Here is a 15,867-nt window from a genome sequence, read left to right as displayed (position 1 = left end):
CGTCATGTAATACCCTTCCTCAATCCACGCGTTATCAATTTCTCACGATTTAATTAGCGATGTTTATTGTCAGAAAAGAAAAAGAGAGATTGATGTCCCCATCACTGTGTTTGTGTGGGCTATGCCACCCAGTTGAATCAGCAGTGGAGAGTATGTGCTGCCGTGAGGTGAACGCGTTTTGGAGTTTAGTGGAACAGCTCGACCTGCGACCGGCTGATCTGATGTGCCTGAACCCGTTTGTTTTGCGAATAGCTTATTCTCATTTCAGGCAGGATCACGGTCCCCTTGAAGTCAGCACACACGAGTATGTTTACAATTGAGTTATTTTATCCATAATTTTTTTTATCAAATAAAACATACCAACTTTGGCATCTATAGCTGCTAGCGTACGGTAACTCTACTAGTGAGTTCCTACGTCACGCCCCATCTAGTGGAAGGGAGCGGGAGCGGTTAAAACCACTGTTAAAACTGCCAACTTTTCATATTAGCCTATATCAGCATTTTGGTATAAAAAACAATGGTGGGCGGTTCTTATCTTTATGTTTAATAAACACATTGCATCATCTTTGTGAAAAATTTAACCTGCAATTTACACTTTAAGAAAAGGCAATAGACAAAGGCAGCTGAATCAACGGGAAGCTTTCTGGATATATCGCCTGCAGGCTACTAAGTATCCAGGCTTGAATGAGGAACTTGACCTTAGTGTATATCTTTGATGTTCTGTTGTCTTATGGTGGTTTGAAATTCATAGACTATGCTTGTATTTTAACTTTTATGTGTCACTGTGTTGTGTACTGGTATGTTCCTTTCATGAAGTCAGTTTTTGTGTGTACTTAATTGATTTGTTAAGAAGTGGAAATGATGACATCTGCTGTCTCTTGTACTAACAATTGTAACCTGAGCACCTCAGTTGACAGATGGAGACTTCTGATTGGTGGACTGTTAGTTCATAAGAAACTTTGTTTGTTTGAGATCTGTTTAACTCCCAGAAGAAGGCATGTAGCCGAAACGCGTTGGAGTTTTTTAGAAGGTTAATTTGACCAAGCCATAATAATAAAGGCTTTTTAACTTTTTCAATTGAGAGTGCCTTGGAGTTCTTTTTTGATTTTTGGTATTTAGTTTCCCATCCAAAGAGCACCTCTATCTTAACCAATTTTGGAGTCCAGGAAGCGCTCCTCTACCCCTCCTTTTTTCATTGGACTATATTAGTGTAGTGATGTAGGGAATAGTGAATGAGGGAATAAGGAGTGATTTTGAACACAGCACATCTCTGCTAAAACTAACTTAACTTTAACGCGCTCTAGTGGTCGGGAGCATTTCCTTTGTGTTATGGCTTCTTTTCGTTTTGTTGTGAACTTATGTTTGCTTTTTAAATTTCTTTGTGTTGTGCACTACTTGGTCACCATACTTATGTGGTCCACATGTGACTATTTAACCATTTTTACTTATCTAATGATTGTTGCTGGTTGTGCTGTTAGTCTTAATTAAAAAAAAGAAGAATATATTGCATTAAAATGCATAAAACAGTCTGTATAAAAACAGATAGAAGCAAGAGCAAAGTCTGTATTTTATTAATCACATTTTATTAATGTTTTTTATTAAAAACACCAACATCTAACATTTTGCTAAACAATAAACTCATTCACTAATCCAGGTTTTCGTAAATGTCCAAAATCACATTTTGAAGCACTCAGTGAAGTGAATTAGGGGTTCTGTTTAAAGGGGTGGTAAAACACCTTTTTTTGAAGGCTTGATTGTGTTTGTGGTGTGCACTGTAACAGGTGTTCATGCTTTGTTTTTAAAAATTCAAATTTTTTTTCACATATTTAACCATCATTCTACACTGCTCTGTCCCTCCTTGTAAAAACGGTCGGATGATTTCCGGGTTCTATGAAGACAATGGTCTTTATTATATCGCCATCACCTGCTTTCAGATGGAGCGGCATTTACTACAAAGAGCCATAGTTAATTGACAAGCTGAGCCATATCGCATTAATTATCGCTGGCGATACGTCTGCGATTTTAATGCGATATGGCTCAGCTTGTCAGTTAACTACGGCTCTTTGTAGTGAATGCTGCTCCATCTGAAAGCAGGTGATGGCGATTTACTACTAATCAAGGAACCGACTTTACTGACGAGATGCGCATAACAATCTCACGATTTAAATCGCCCAGCCCTACTTTGAGCGTTGTAACTTTGCAGATGTTGTTTATGCTCAAACAGCAACATTACACACTAGCTTAAGTTAAAAAAGTGAAATCACATTCAACCACCCCTTTAAACGATACCCAATTAAATAGGCTTATCTAGTAAAACCCACTAATTTATTTTTTATTTCATGTCAAAATTCAGTGTATATGTTCTCTTCATCCACATACAGGCCTGAAATCAAACCTCTCATCTAGCAGGAAGAGAAGAAGTCGGCCTGTGAAATGAGTGTGTGTGAGGAGAGAGAGGAGGAGGCTTCTGTTCACACTCAGAGAGCAGCATCTCCAGAGTTCAGCTGTGTGTCTATGAAGAGTGACAACTCCATTGGTCTGCCGCCTAATCTCAGCGATGGACCTGCTGATACCTCTGACTCTGTGTGAGTAGTGGAAGTGAAATTATTGAATGAAACATGGTGAATCACTCACTGAGGTTCTTTTTTCCGAAAAGTAAATCACTTTAAAAGACAAAAAGAAAATATGCTGGTCACCCACTGAGGGTCTGAAACTGTCTGAACTGAGTCCCAGTGAAGTTATTTAATGATCAGAGAAAGGTGTCAGGTGACTTTTATGTGAGACAATAGAGGGTTTGCACCTACGTCACGATTTGGTCAGTTACCCAGATGCGCGGCCATATTGGAAGTACTCGGATGTAAACAACGGCATGGATTTCACTGTTTATGTACGACTGAACACATTGTTACACTAATTTATGATGTCTAAACCACGGACAAAAACACATGGAAACTGCAAAATCATATAGAGAAGGACTTAGTAAGCAGGAAAGAGCGCAAAATTTTGACAAACTTAAGTTAATATGTGGTAAAGATCCGAACGAGCTAGCTTCTCTACTGCAATTCTTCCTTCTATTTCTTATCCCGACATTGGCTACGTTCAGATTGTCAGTCCAAAAAAAGCACATGAAATCCGTTTCAAGCTACATCCATATGTGGTTTGAATCCTATTAAAATCACATATCAGGAAATCCACTTCAGTCTGAACGCTCTGATTTCGCGTGGTTTCTGTGACTTTCTCACGCCACGTAAAATGTAAACATCAGATGTTGTTATAGCAGGGTACCCGCGGGGTCTTAAAAGCATTGAAAAAGTCTTAAATTTGATAATCTCAAATGAAGGCCTTAAAAGCCTTGAATTTGGTATACAAAGTCTTGGATTTCGTTACAAAAGTCTTCGATTTTTTGCCTTTTCTATGATTAAGTTCATACCGTAACAAAATTAACTGTTACTAATGTAGACTAATTAAAAATTAGTCGCGTAACGTTGAGTGCACCTCGCGCTCCACGTCATAGCAGAACGCGCGAAAGTGTGCGCACCCGTTACGATGGTTACTAAGCAGAGCTTTTCTGTTAAAAGAACATGTTTTCTACCCGGTCTTTTCAGTAGTATCTGGCCACAACCATCCACGCGCGCTCTCTCTACATTGTTGAAGAAGCGCGGATGATCTGAAAACACAGACAAGCTGGAGTTCAGCGATCTTCATTTGAGATTTTCTACTTAAATTAAAGTGTCATTCAGTCGGTCTGTGTTCTGTCACGAGCCGCTTGCGCTGTTTGTGCGACTAAATCTGCGATCAAAATGCAGGCTGATATACAGCAGTGTTTTTAATGTTGATCATTATACGAGCAAGAATGCAATGTTTCCCGACTATCCACACGATTTCAAATGTGACATTGATTTTATACAACAGTGGAAAAAAAAAGAAAAAGGGGGTAACATTAAGTGATGTGCTACATTTTAAACAGTATTGTCAGGCTTATTGCTCTATTTTGCAACAAAATCTGTGGCTTTGACAAAGACAGTGAGTTACCGCCACCTACTGGCGATTTTAATATCATATTTCTATTAATATTAAACGTTTTTTAACATTGCATATTTATTGAACATTGTTTTATTTAAAGCATTATTTATTTTTTTAAAGGCATTATAAAGGTGAAAAATGAAATGGAAAAATCGATTAAATGGGGCAAATATTGTCCCTTAATGGAAAGATGTGGAAGAGTTGGGGTACCAGGGGGTACGGCACTCTAAAAAATTGGAGAACTAAGGAAAAGGGATATGTAGAATTGCACAAGTGCTACTGCTAAAGAGTGCAATGCCAATACAGCCTGTTAGCTTAATTTTAATTTCTCATAAGCTTAATTTAATTGGCCTAGAGAGCATAATTATGACATTTTCTGTCTAAAGACTACATATAAAATAGCTACCAAAATTAAAGTTACTGCAGTTTGACTAAAAGTAATGACTAAAAGTTGACAAAAAATGCAAACACATTTCGTCAACCAAAACTATGAAAGGCAGAATGACTCAAATGTGACTAATGGCTCGTTTCCACTGAGCGGTACGGTACGGTACGGAACGGTACGCATTTATTTGCGTTTCCACTATCAAAAGTTGTGAATGGTACCAAAATGCCGAACCGTACCGTACCACTTTTTAGGTACCCTTCCATTGGGGTACCCAGCACAGTGGAACGGTACTAAAAGGTGGAGCTAGACTCACTGCAGGACGTTGATTGGTTGACAGAGAATCGTCACTTGCACGTGCTACAAGAGGAATGACAACATAAGAAGCGCCATTTTTTAATATAAAGTTTAATATAATACTACTGTTACTGTATCACGAAATGTAATTTTAAGAGTTTTTCAGGCGAGAATGTAGTTGTTTAAAGCTCAAATCTGTGGTTTATTTATAAAGATGATTATTTTTTTCCCCGGTTGTGAGATCCATGCGTTCAGCGGGCGCTCGGTGCTCATGTTTCCCGGCTGGATGAGCCTTTCCTCGGCTAGTCCTCGGCGTTCGTCGCTGACTCCGACGGTAGTGGTTAAACATAAGATATAATTCGTTTTGTGTAGACCTAACGGGCGATCTTTGGTCCCGTGAATATATAATGAGTTCCCTGTCAATCGTTTTGGCTGAGGGATAAGTTTAGTTAACGCTATTTGTGTTTAACTTTACTTGTAATGTTAGACTAACGTTATAGAGCGCTGCATTTGGATATTTGACTGAATTGTTTACTTTATTTCTTATTGTATAGCTTCTTGTACTTTACTTTACTGAAATTTTACAAAAATAAATATGGTTTCTTGTCATTTTTATTAAAAGATTATCACTTATGTTTATTGCAACATTTGTACAAATGCATATATTGCCTGGAATATGTTTATTTTATTTATTTTTTTAAACGAATGAAACGCGCATGAACCACATTTGTGTCCCTATAATGTTTAATTTATTTAAATGAAAACGAAAAGAGGCAGAGTGGTGTTTTATAACATATTTCGTTTTATTGTTGCTTAAAATGTACATACAGAGTAAGTTAACAGAGATAACCGGAGTAGCAGAGCGAGCTGAGTGACGCTTTTAAGAACGCGCTGTACCATGTAGTACATGGCACATGGCAAGTACAAACTTTGCGTACTTGATATTGAGAAAAGCCTGATGTCGGCGCTTGTCTTCTTGTGACAAACATGTTGAGAAGCAAGAACAAGATCTGCTGTATGTCATCCATTGTAGTTTACTATGTTCTTCTTCGCGCGAAAATGACGTCGATCGAAACACCACGCCTATCAAGTAAGGGTACTGTTGGCAGTGGAAACGCTAGCCAGATCATGGTTAACAGACCCGAACCGTACCGTACTGTCCCGTACCGTACCGTACTGCTCAGTGGAAACGAGGCATAAGACCAATAAGCATTTTCGTCTGAAGATGAAGAGTAAGACTAAATCAAAAATGGCTGCCAAAATTAACATTGGCCTACACACGTGCGCGCTACAACGCTGTTGCGTATATATTAAATATGACTTATTATTTAAATAAAATGTTTTATTTAATTCAAGTAGTCTACTTGTACATAATTATTTTTTAGGGTTTAAAATGTATACAGATTTGACATTTTCCCCTCATACTTCTGTCGGAATTGGTATGAAGTTGGCATTGAATTTCATTTGAAATGGTATTAAAAAGGTCTTAAAAAGCCTTGAATTTAAGTTGAAGGATCCTGGGGGTACCCTGTATAGGGAACATGATGAAAGTCGCTGCCGAAACAAGGCTGTGTTGTTGCAAAGTGCCGGACGAGCAGAAAATTATTATTTTTGAAACGTATTTTGAATCCGGCACGGAAAAAGAGTTGTGCATACCAGCCTCCTACAGTTCTGCAGCAGGCTCAAGACGCAGTAGTCTAGCACGGCGGCTACACATTTCCATGTTGTAAAATTTAAATAAGACAACATTTCTATTGCAAATGCAAACCCCTCCATTAAAGCAACATCATTGCCGTATTGTCAAAGAGCTGCGTGGACACACAAATCGGATCTGAACAGTTGCGATACACAGTGTGGACATCATTTTAGATCATATTCCAATCGGATACAAAGATAATCAGATTTGGACTGACAGTGTGAATGTAGCCATAGTGAACTACTTTACGTCAACATTTTAGCCATAGTCAACGCTTCATTTACACATGTGGCTGATGCTGTGCCTCTCTCAACCACAAACGCCATCTTTCATCAGTTTTTTGCACTCTTCTCTTTAACTTTCGGCAGTCTATAGAACTCGAACGATTAGTACAGACCAAAACACGACCATTTCTCAGCAGCAATAATCGGCCAAGTGCCTCCAAAATGGCTGACTTCCAGATTGATGACGTGTAGTGAAAACCCTCTATATGTGTAGCTGTCTTCACAACAACACAGACACAGGTCGGCTCCTTGAAACAGGCGTTTTCATTCTTAGGCTCGTCACTCACTGAGGTTTTCTCTGAAAAGTAAATCACTTTATAAAGACAAAAAGAAAAGATGCTGGTCACCCACTGAGGGTCTAAAACTGTCTGAACTGAGTCCCAGTGAAGTTATTTAATGATCAGAGGAAGGCGTCAGGTGATTTATATGTGAGACGACAACACAGACACAGGTTGGTTCCTTGAAACAGGTGTTTTCATTCTTAGGCTTGTCTTGTTTACACCATAATAACTGTTTTCATAAATGAACATAGTACAAACACATCAGCAGATATACATAGCCAATACATAGCAATACATAGTCTGCTTCCAATGCTAATCTGCTTTAGTCATGCTTTCAAGACATTTTAAATTGTACCTCAAATAGATGAATGCATGAAATTATGTATTTACTTATAATTTAATTTATTATCAATCAAATGCACAGAACACATGCATAACAGCACTTACAATATGATGTACTGATTTTTAGAGACTTTTTCAAGACTTAAAAGTAAACGTCCACTGCTATGATTGGGTAAAAGTAGAGATGCACCGATTGATCGGCTGGTGACCGGAATTGGCCGATTTTCACGTGATCGGCCGTGACCGGCGACCGGCCGGTCAGTCTGACAAATGCCGATTTTATGCCGGTCAAATGCACTCGGGCGCCGCATGATTAACATCGCGCAACATCAGCATTACACGTGCACACGGAACACACATGTAGAAAACCTCGTGAATTACTGCCGTTTCAGACCCCAAGCACGTATTTTTTTTCGCCGTGCATGTTAATCAATGAGTGCATTCACAACGGGAGCAGGAGCAGCGCGTGAGCGTCAAGCAGGAGCGTCGCGAGCAGTGAAGCGCGTGTTTCGGCCATAGACTGTAAACAAATAGGTTTCGGCGCCGAGTCTATTTGCTGCACTGCTCACGCTCAATTAAAGGGAAAGCACACTTTTGATGGACAAAATAGCCTAAATAGGGTTTTACAAAAAAGTGCCCAAAATGCACAGAATTTGAATGTTTTAACAAGAACTGGAGTAGGCTATGTCAGAAAAGAAAACGAAGACATATATTTATAGAAAATGTACCCATTTAAACTTGTTTTATTATTCAGTTTGTACAAGTGATTGCAATAGGCCTGTGTGTGTGCTTCGAGAAATATCTTTATACTGCAAGGCTATATTATTTTATTTTTTATTAATATATTATTTTATTGCCATTCCCTGTTTTCATACAGACGTTTAGTTTGCTAAATACATATATAAAAAATATATTGGATATTGAATGTGAAAAGGAAATGGTTCTTCCATAACACTGCACTTTAGATGTGTGTGAACTATGCAAATTGTAAAATGTTTTATTACAGAAAAGATATAAAATAAATATTTGTGTGTGCTGTAAAGTGGTTAGAAAAAATGAAATCGGAATCGGCTAAAATCGGTATCGGCAGGTCAAACTTAATGAAAAATCGGAAATCGGAATCGGCCCAGAAAATTGTAATCGGTGCATCTCTAGGTAAAAGTTTTGCATATTAAAATAATTTTTTACACCATTACATGTGTGGAATTTGAAAACGTCTGATGCTGAAAAATATATCGTTATATCCAGTGTTGGGGAGTAACGCATTACAAGTAACTTGAGTTACGTAATCAGATTACTTTTTTCAAATAACTAGTAAAGTGACTCATTACTTAAAATATCTGAGTTACTTTTTCAAATAAGTAACGCAAGTTGCTTTGTTTTTCCATTTATTGACAGACAACTCTTCTGTCCTCATGTTCAGAGAAATCATGTGCAGAGGCATTGTGTTTATTCCAGTTCTAGAGTAATGTGAACAGGCATTTACTCATCTCACAGATTCATTATCACTCAACATTAATAAAAACGGTGAAGTGCAATCTCAGAATATTATGCAAACCTGCAATAATTAATGATATTAAATTACACAAATATACTTTGTATTTTATCTTTTATCTATTTAATTATTTATTTTCAGTTTTTGTATTTATTATTTATATTATTTATTATTATATTATTGCTAAAGTAAGTGTGTTGAACTTTCTTCTCTTGCAATCTATTTTTCTTCATTCCAGAATGGCAAAATAACTAAAGTATTTTTTTTTTTTTATCTGCACCCTCTACTATACAGGCGTGATTTTGCATTTCTTTCAGCCTGAGGCTTATTCATTTCACTTTTGGGGCCCTATCTTGCACCCAGCGCAATTGACTTTGTACACCGACGCATGCATCATTCCTATTTTGCACCCGCGCACAGCAGACTTTTCCCTCCACAGACGCACGTCAGAAAACTAGGAAATACATTTGCGCTCCCCGGGGCGGTTCAGTGCAAAGAGGAGGCGTGTTCCGGCGCAAACGTATTTTGCAGGTTTAGAAAACAATTCCGCCACTGACCAGGAAAAACCTAGTCTAAAGTCAGTAGCGCGTTATTATTCATATGCTATTTTAAGGGCGCATGCTTGGCCATAATCAATGTAGCGTGAGCACAACGCGCATACACTTTGCTTATCTCATCTACACACAGACGCAGCAGTTCTCATTTTTAGAAAACCATACATTATTACAAGGAAAAATATTAACACACGAGGGAAATCATTGTTGTGTCCATGAAGATGTGAAAAAATAGGCATAAATCTAGATTACACATTTACCCAAATTATTATACACCTATTTAACCGAAGCTAATTTGGGTGTGTTTCTCCCATCCCCAATGTCACTTCTCTGTGTTTTACGGCCCTGACGAGAACGTCGGTCTCCTCGGCTGTGAACCGCTCCTGGTGTGCGTCTGGCAAATCCGCCGTTATAATATCAATCCGCAATGGAACAAGCGCGTCTGCTCTTAAAGGGAATGTGAGATGTCGCTCTGATTGGTTTATTTCACATTATGCCCAAACCACACCTATGAATAATGAACCTACTTCAGACCAACCCATTTTAGATTTGCGTCGTAAAACGCAAGTAACTTTGTGGGCGGGTCTTGGGCGCTGTTGCTATTATACCGACGGGATAAATGACTCTTGCGCCCGACGCAAATCTAAAATGGGTTGGTCTGAAGTAGGTTCATTATTCATAGGTGTGGTTCTGGCATAACGTGAAATAAACCAATCAGAGCGCTTGATACTTGCGTTTCAGATCGTTAAAATAGGGCCCATAGTGTGAAAGTGCCTTTACATTAGCCAAAAATGAAAATATAAAACATGTTTTTTTGTATCAATTTTCGAAACATAAATTATGATTTTTTCAGTCTTTATCGAAGGTCCAACCAAGACTTTGCATATCCAAAAAAGTAAAAGGACTTTTAATACAGATGAATTTTTAGGATTTGGAGTAATATTCACATAATACACATATCATGCTGCAGTGCTGCAGGAGCCTCATCAGTTCCTTGGAATGTCTTTAGAAGAGACTGATGAGAACAGTAAAAAACACGTGTCAGTTGTGACCAATTAATGCTTCCCCGCCATTGACGGAATCCGCCATCATTTAAGTGTTCAGTGTTCATTTAATAGAGCATACAGATACACTTTAAAGAAGCCATTTGAAATATGAATGTCTTTTTCAGCCTTTTTGTCTTATAATGTCTTTTTCATCAGCAAGCAGAGAAAGAGAGCAGCATCTCTGATATCTAGCTGTGTTTCTATGAAGAGTAACAACTCCATTGGTCTGCCGCCTAATCTCAGTGAGGGACCTGCTGTGACATCTGACCCTGTGTGAGTATCATGTGCAACTCTGTATTTCAGTCCCCTGAATTCAGAAAGTGCCCTTTGACAGTCTCTGAGTATAATCATGTAGGGTGGAACATTAAACACAAAACCAAGATTGTACAGAAAGATTACAAAAAACTTTTATTTCTGAAAAAAATAATTTACTACCAAGTACATCACACTAATAATAATCATGATGTAAAGAACATTTACTGTAAATAAAGAATCAGCAAAGCCATTGATAAATTATTATTATTATTATTTTTTTTAGCGCTTTTCACTGTTATTTCTCTTTTGGATGCCCATGACAACAATCCTTTAAATATGCAGGTCATTATAAAAGCCTTTTGATATATTGAATGTTCAGAAATTCATAAAACAAAATATTCTGGGGGCTATGAAACGTTTGTGAAAATTATAAATAAATAAAAATGCTGGCGGGGAAAGAGTTAAAGAGACCAGTACCCATTCACTTTCCATGCTGACAATGTATAAATGTAGGCTAAGCATGAGTCTGATAGACACATAAAGATATAAGTTGTAAGCAGAAATTAGAATATAAACATGGAGAAAATAACTCTTTAAATACAGTTCACTCTCCATCCAGACACAGGCCGTGATGATACTGTTCCTCCGTTCTCTGACCTCACAACATCACTTAACTGGGCTAAATACTAGTTGCACTAGTACATGTGTATTTGAAAGTGTAAGGCCTGCCCAATCGGTCCAACAACAGTTTCCGATAAGCGGATTAAGGTTTACTGCGCGTTACTGTCTTTTCAGTGTGGTAATGTAATTTAGTTCCAAATAAACTTTTATCGGACTCCATTTTATCACAACCTCGAGTTTAGGTTGGAATGCCAACAGGTTATCAGTCATTTTTATTATAGTTTAGCTACACATTTGATTATTCTATTCAACTCTTAACTTTATATTTTACCCGTTCATTAGTAATCTATGATTTAATGATTTGAGGTCCTCGCGCCAGCCGTTTAACACGGGTCTCACGATCACAAACTCGTCAGTTTTGGTCACTAAACAGAGGTAATTAGCTAATATCTTAGATGGCCGCATTCACGCTTACTTTATCTTAGATATGTTGTATACCCCCCATGGATCTGCATACACTTGAATTAAAATAACATTTTCTCTAGTCAGAGGTCATGACCACTGCTACAGATATAAGCCGACCAATTTTACTTCTCTGGTAGTAGCTTTGGTTTGGTCATGCCATGGTTTCCCCTCGTACACTTAGCTAGAGTAACATTAAATTAAAACAGAGGTAAGACTCACCCTATTTAGTTTGGTCGAGCAACATTTTGCTGTCCTAAACGGAAATTCCCTTTTTAGTCTTACAGCCCAAGTACACTTGAATTAGTGCCAAATATTAGCCAGAACTCTAAAATAGCAGGTGGTGTGCCATATGCTCCACTCAAAACTGGACTTTAGTCTGTTACTAACCTGAGATTTACGGTAATATATGCATTCGCTTAATCTACTTTGGAAAAGAATTTTAGAGCAAGTCAGAATAAAATCAAATGTAACAATTTCTTATGTCAGGTAAATGTATCATGCCAATTACATAATCAATTCAAAGATAATCAATTCAAAGATAATCAATACAAAACATGCTCAGAGATAAAGAGTAAAATATGTATGCCTGACTCAGGAAAATATTATTGGCTACATAATGCTGAGTGTCTGAAAGGGCTGGTCTAATTACAAATTGCCCTGAGCTTCTTGAGTCATTTCTTTAAGTACTCAGACCAGGGCAGAAACCTCTTTTGAATGGAAACGTTTGCTAACAATGGGAATTTGCATTAATCACGGTCTCCAGAGTTTACACCTTTTGAGGACAGAATGTAATTTGCATGAAAGACCCACCCTCCTCTGTAAGCAAGATATCTCTAAATTCCTAAAACCTTTATTAGCTTTTGGTTTACTTCTGTGGGGATGAGACCATTGTACCATTTGCACTGAGAGATTTCAAATGATAGCAAACATGTATAGTGTTGTATGTAGGGATGTTAACCGATGACCGTTTGACCGATGGTTGACCGTATCAACGTTAACCGATCAAAGCCGTCGGTAGTCGGTTAAAAAAAAAAAGTCTCTAAATTAGGCTATTATAGACAGTGGACTAAACGGTACTACAGTTAGCCATCTCATTCCAAGATCTTTTTGTGTGAAGTGAACAAATCCCTCACACTCAATTTTTCATATCTCGCCTGTTTGTAGCCTACTTAATAAACCAATAAAAACATTTGGCGCAAGGTCACAGCGTTTGGGTTCTCACGCTCACAAGGTTTGCGAAAAGTAAAGGCTAGGCTACAGGCTAAAACACTCGAGGTTAGAGCCAGGGCAGCACTAGCGGCGCCAGATTTTGATTGTAGGTGGGCCTCCAGAAAACTGAATGGGCCAGTTAAAATAAGCCAAAAAATAAAAAAACAAAAACGGGTTCCCCTTCATCTCCGTTTCAGCGCTTTTATGCGGCACTGAGGACAGCGACTCAGTAGCCTACCTGAATTTAATGCGTAATTAGCATAGGTAAAAAAATAAATAAAAAAAACTTAAACAACTTTTTTGTTGCTTTTTTAATACAATTATACTTTCATTTAATTTATTGTTTAATACAATTATAGGCCTATTATTTTTAGTTTATTAACAGCAAAAACAGCTGTAAAGTTCAAGTTGACGATCGCCATCTCCGTAGTGAATGCGCCTATAGAGAGAAATGCACATCATGGATTACATAATCAGAGAGTAGCCTATTTTTTTTCGTTTTAAATTGTTAAAAAGACATTTCAAGCTTTCTTAAGATATATTTCATGTCTGTGAGGCATATGCTGAGTTTCGTTAAGTTAGGATGAGATGCGCTCCAGTTCACGTGCAATGCAAGTGACCGCGCGGACGCCCCCATGATTATATTGTCTGCTAGGTTATATTTGCTTCTTATTTATTAAATCCAGGCAATTGGTTGATGAAAAAATTATTAAAGTTAAGATACAATTTATACAAAACGAAATTCACTTAAAAAAAGGTTTTCTACAAAACAAAACTTAATTAAGTTGTCAAAATCATGTCTGACCCACTCCATTTCTCTAGAAATAGTGTGCATCCTATCTTACTCGTGCGGTTCACTTTTCATAATCAACAACATAGATGAAAAAATAACATTATAATATTTTAACAAATATGAAACTAAAATGAGCTTATTTAATGGCTACAACACGTAGGTTATAGTAGGACTCTATTTGTACAAATTGATGCACATTCATTTTATTCTGAATTCAGAGTACTTATTTATTCTTACGGTGACTGATTAATTTAGTTTATCCCTAAATGATGTTTTATTAACAAAGTTCGGGAGGAGCACGTGCAGATAATTAACACGAGTGGAGAGCACTCAGCAATCAACGATATATATTCAGCAGTCTCACCTCAATTCATTGACAGTTTAGCAGCATCCCTCCACCACCCCTTCTCCACACTTCTAGTCCTAACCATTTACATAAGGGGGGGAGTACTCTGGGTTCGGCCCCCCCCCCCCAATTTATAGTTGGTTAAAGTATGCATTTTAAGGCAATACTGTTAACAGTTGTTAAATACCTATGTTTTGTTGTTAAATACCTATGTTTTCATAGGTATGGTATTTACCTATGTAAATACCTGTTTTCTTTTTAAAAAATACAAATTCTAGCATTGACAGGTGTTCATTTAATAGAGCATACAGATAAACTTTAAAGAAGCAATATGTAATATGAATGTCCTTTTCTCAGTAGCATCAGCAAGAAGAGAAAGAGAGCAGCATCTCTAATATCTAGCTGTGTTTCTATGAAGAGTAACAACTCCATTGGTCTGCCACCTAATCTCAGTGATGGACCTGCTGTGACCTCTGACCATGTGTGAGTATCATGTGCAACTCTGTATTTCAGTCCCCTGATTTCAGAAATTGAGAAGTGCCCTTTGACCCTCTCTGAGTGTAATCATGTAGGGTGGAACATTTTACACAAGAACCAAAGTTGTACATTAAGATTACGATATATTATCTCTGCATTACAATCCTTTAGCGAGAAAGAATAAATCAACTGATGTTTTTTTTAAATAACAAGTACATCACAGTGATAATAATCATGATGTAAAAAAAACATCAACTTTAAAGAAATTTTCAGCAAGGCCTTGATAAAAACATTGTTTTTATTTTTTTGTTAGTGCTTAAATATAAAGGTAAACGTATACAGGTCATAATTTGCTTTTAAATTCCTGCTGTGCATCATTAATCTACAGTATATAATAAACAATATTGGTCTTAGAACAGAGCCTTGAGAAACTCAAGAACACAAAATTGGGTTACATTTTATTTTGATGGTCTGCTTTAGACATTCTGTTGACTATAGTAACGTTGCACTTACATGCCAACTAACTCTCATTAGAATATTAGTAGACTGGTAGGGATACTTTTCAGGTTGGTTGAATAATTTGATGTACTTGCAAAGTTACTTATAGTCAGTAGAATGTCTGTTGGGGAGCATCAAAATAAAGTGTTAGCAGATATTAAAGGGATAGTTCACTTTGAAATTAAATTTTGGTATGTTTTAGCTTACCTTAAGGGCATCCAAGATGTAGATGTCTTTTTTTCCACAGTAGTTTCAATTTTGATATATTTAGGTCAAACCGTTCTTGTCTGTCAGTCATTTCATGCAGGTCTGTGGTCACTGTCTCAAAGAGCATGCACAGAGTCGAAATTAAAACAATTCCCCATCGTCCAAATTAAACAATTCCCCATCGTAAGTACACACTGATGGCCTAAGACACGAAATGAGCGGTTTGTGTGAGAAAACGAACAGTATTTATATCGTTTTTACCTCTTGTATCACAGCCACGTCCAAGTGATCTGTATGCAGACTGGTGCATAGATATATACTAGGGCTGGGCGATATGGAGCAAAAAATATATCTCGATATATTTTGCTATATCTCGATATACGATATATATCTCGATATCTTTACAGGAAAAATAACCCCCCAAAAACTACTGCAAAAACAAATATGCCAAATACCACAAAGTCTTTTTTTATTGAAGTGCAAATAGGTAGGCTGTTCATGTAGGAATAGTGTTTCTGCGACATTAAAAAAAAAAAAAAAAATCCCTGTATACAAAAATAATTATTTAACTGTAAAATAAAGGAAGAAATAAT

The 15,867-nt window shown here is 37.2% G+C and overlaps 1 protein-coding gene across 2 annotated transcripts in view; it reads left to right on the top strand.

The window, feature by feature from the left end:
- Nucleotides 1-15,867, top strand: part of LOC311086043 (NACHT, LRR and PYD domains-containing protein 3-like) — a 64,379-nt gene that overhangs the window by 10,083 nt on the left and 38,429 nt on the right. The window contains exons 2-4 of one of the 2 annotated variants that reach the window (XM_084118702.1): nt 2,382-2,585; nt 10,560-10,676; nt 14,453-14,575. In XM_084118702.1, the coding sequence (XP_083974828.1) occupies nt 2,434-2,585; nt 10,560-10,676; nt 14,453-14,575 (392 nt within the window). In that variant the 5' untranslated portion in view covers nt 2,382-2,433. Of the gene's footprint in view, nt 1-2,381; nt 2,586-10,559; nt 10,677-14,449; nt 14,576-15,867 lie in introns of both variants that reach the window. The other variant, XM_084118701.1, reaches the window with a different exon arrangement.

Source organism: Abramis brama, assembly GCF_963993115.1.
Source record: "Abramis brama genome assembly, chromosome: 1".
Classification (NCBI taxonomy): Eukaryota; Metazoa; Chordata; class Actinopteri; order Cypriniformes; family Leuciscidae; genus Abramis; species Abramis brama.
The sequence above is the reverse complement of the archived record's forward strand: the minus strand, read 5'-3'. Positions and strand labels throughout refer to the sequence as shown.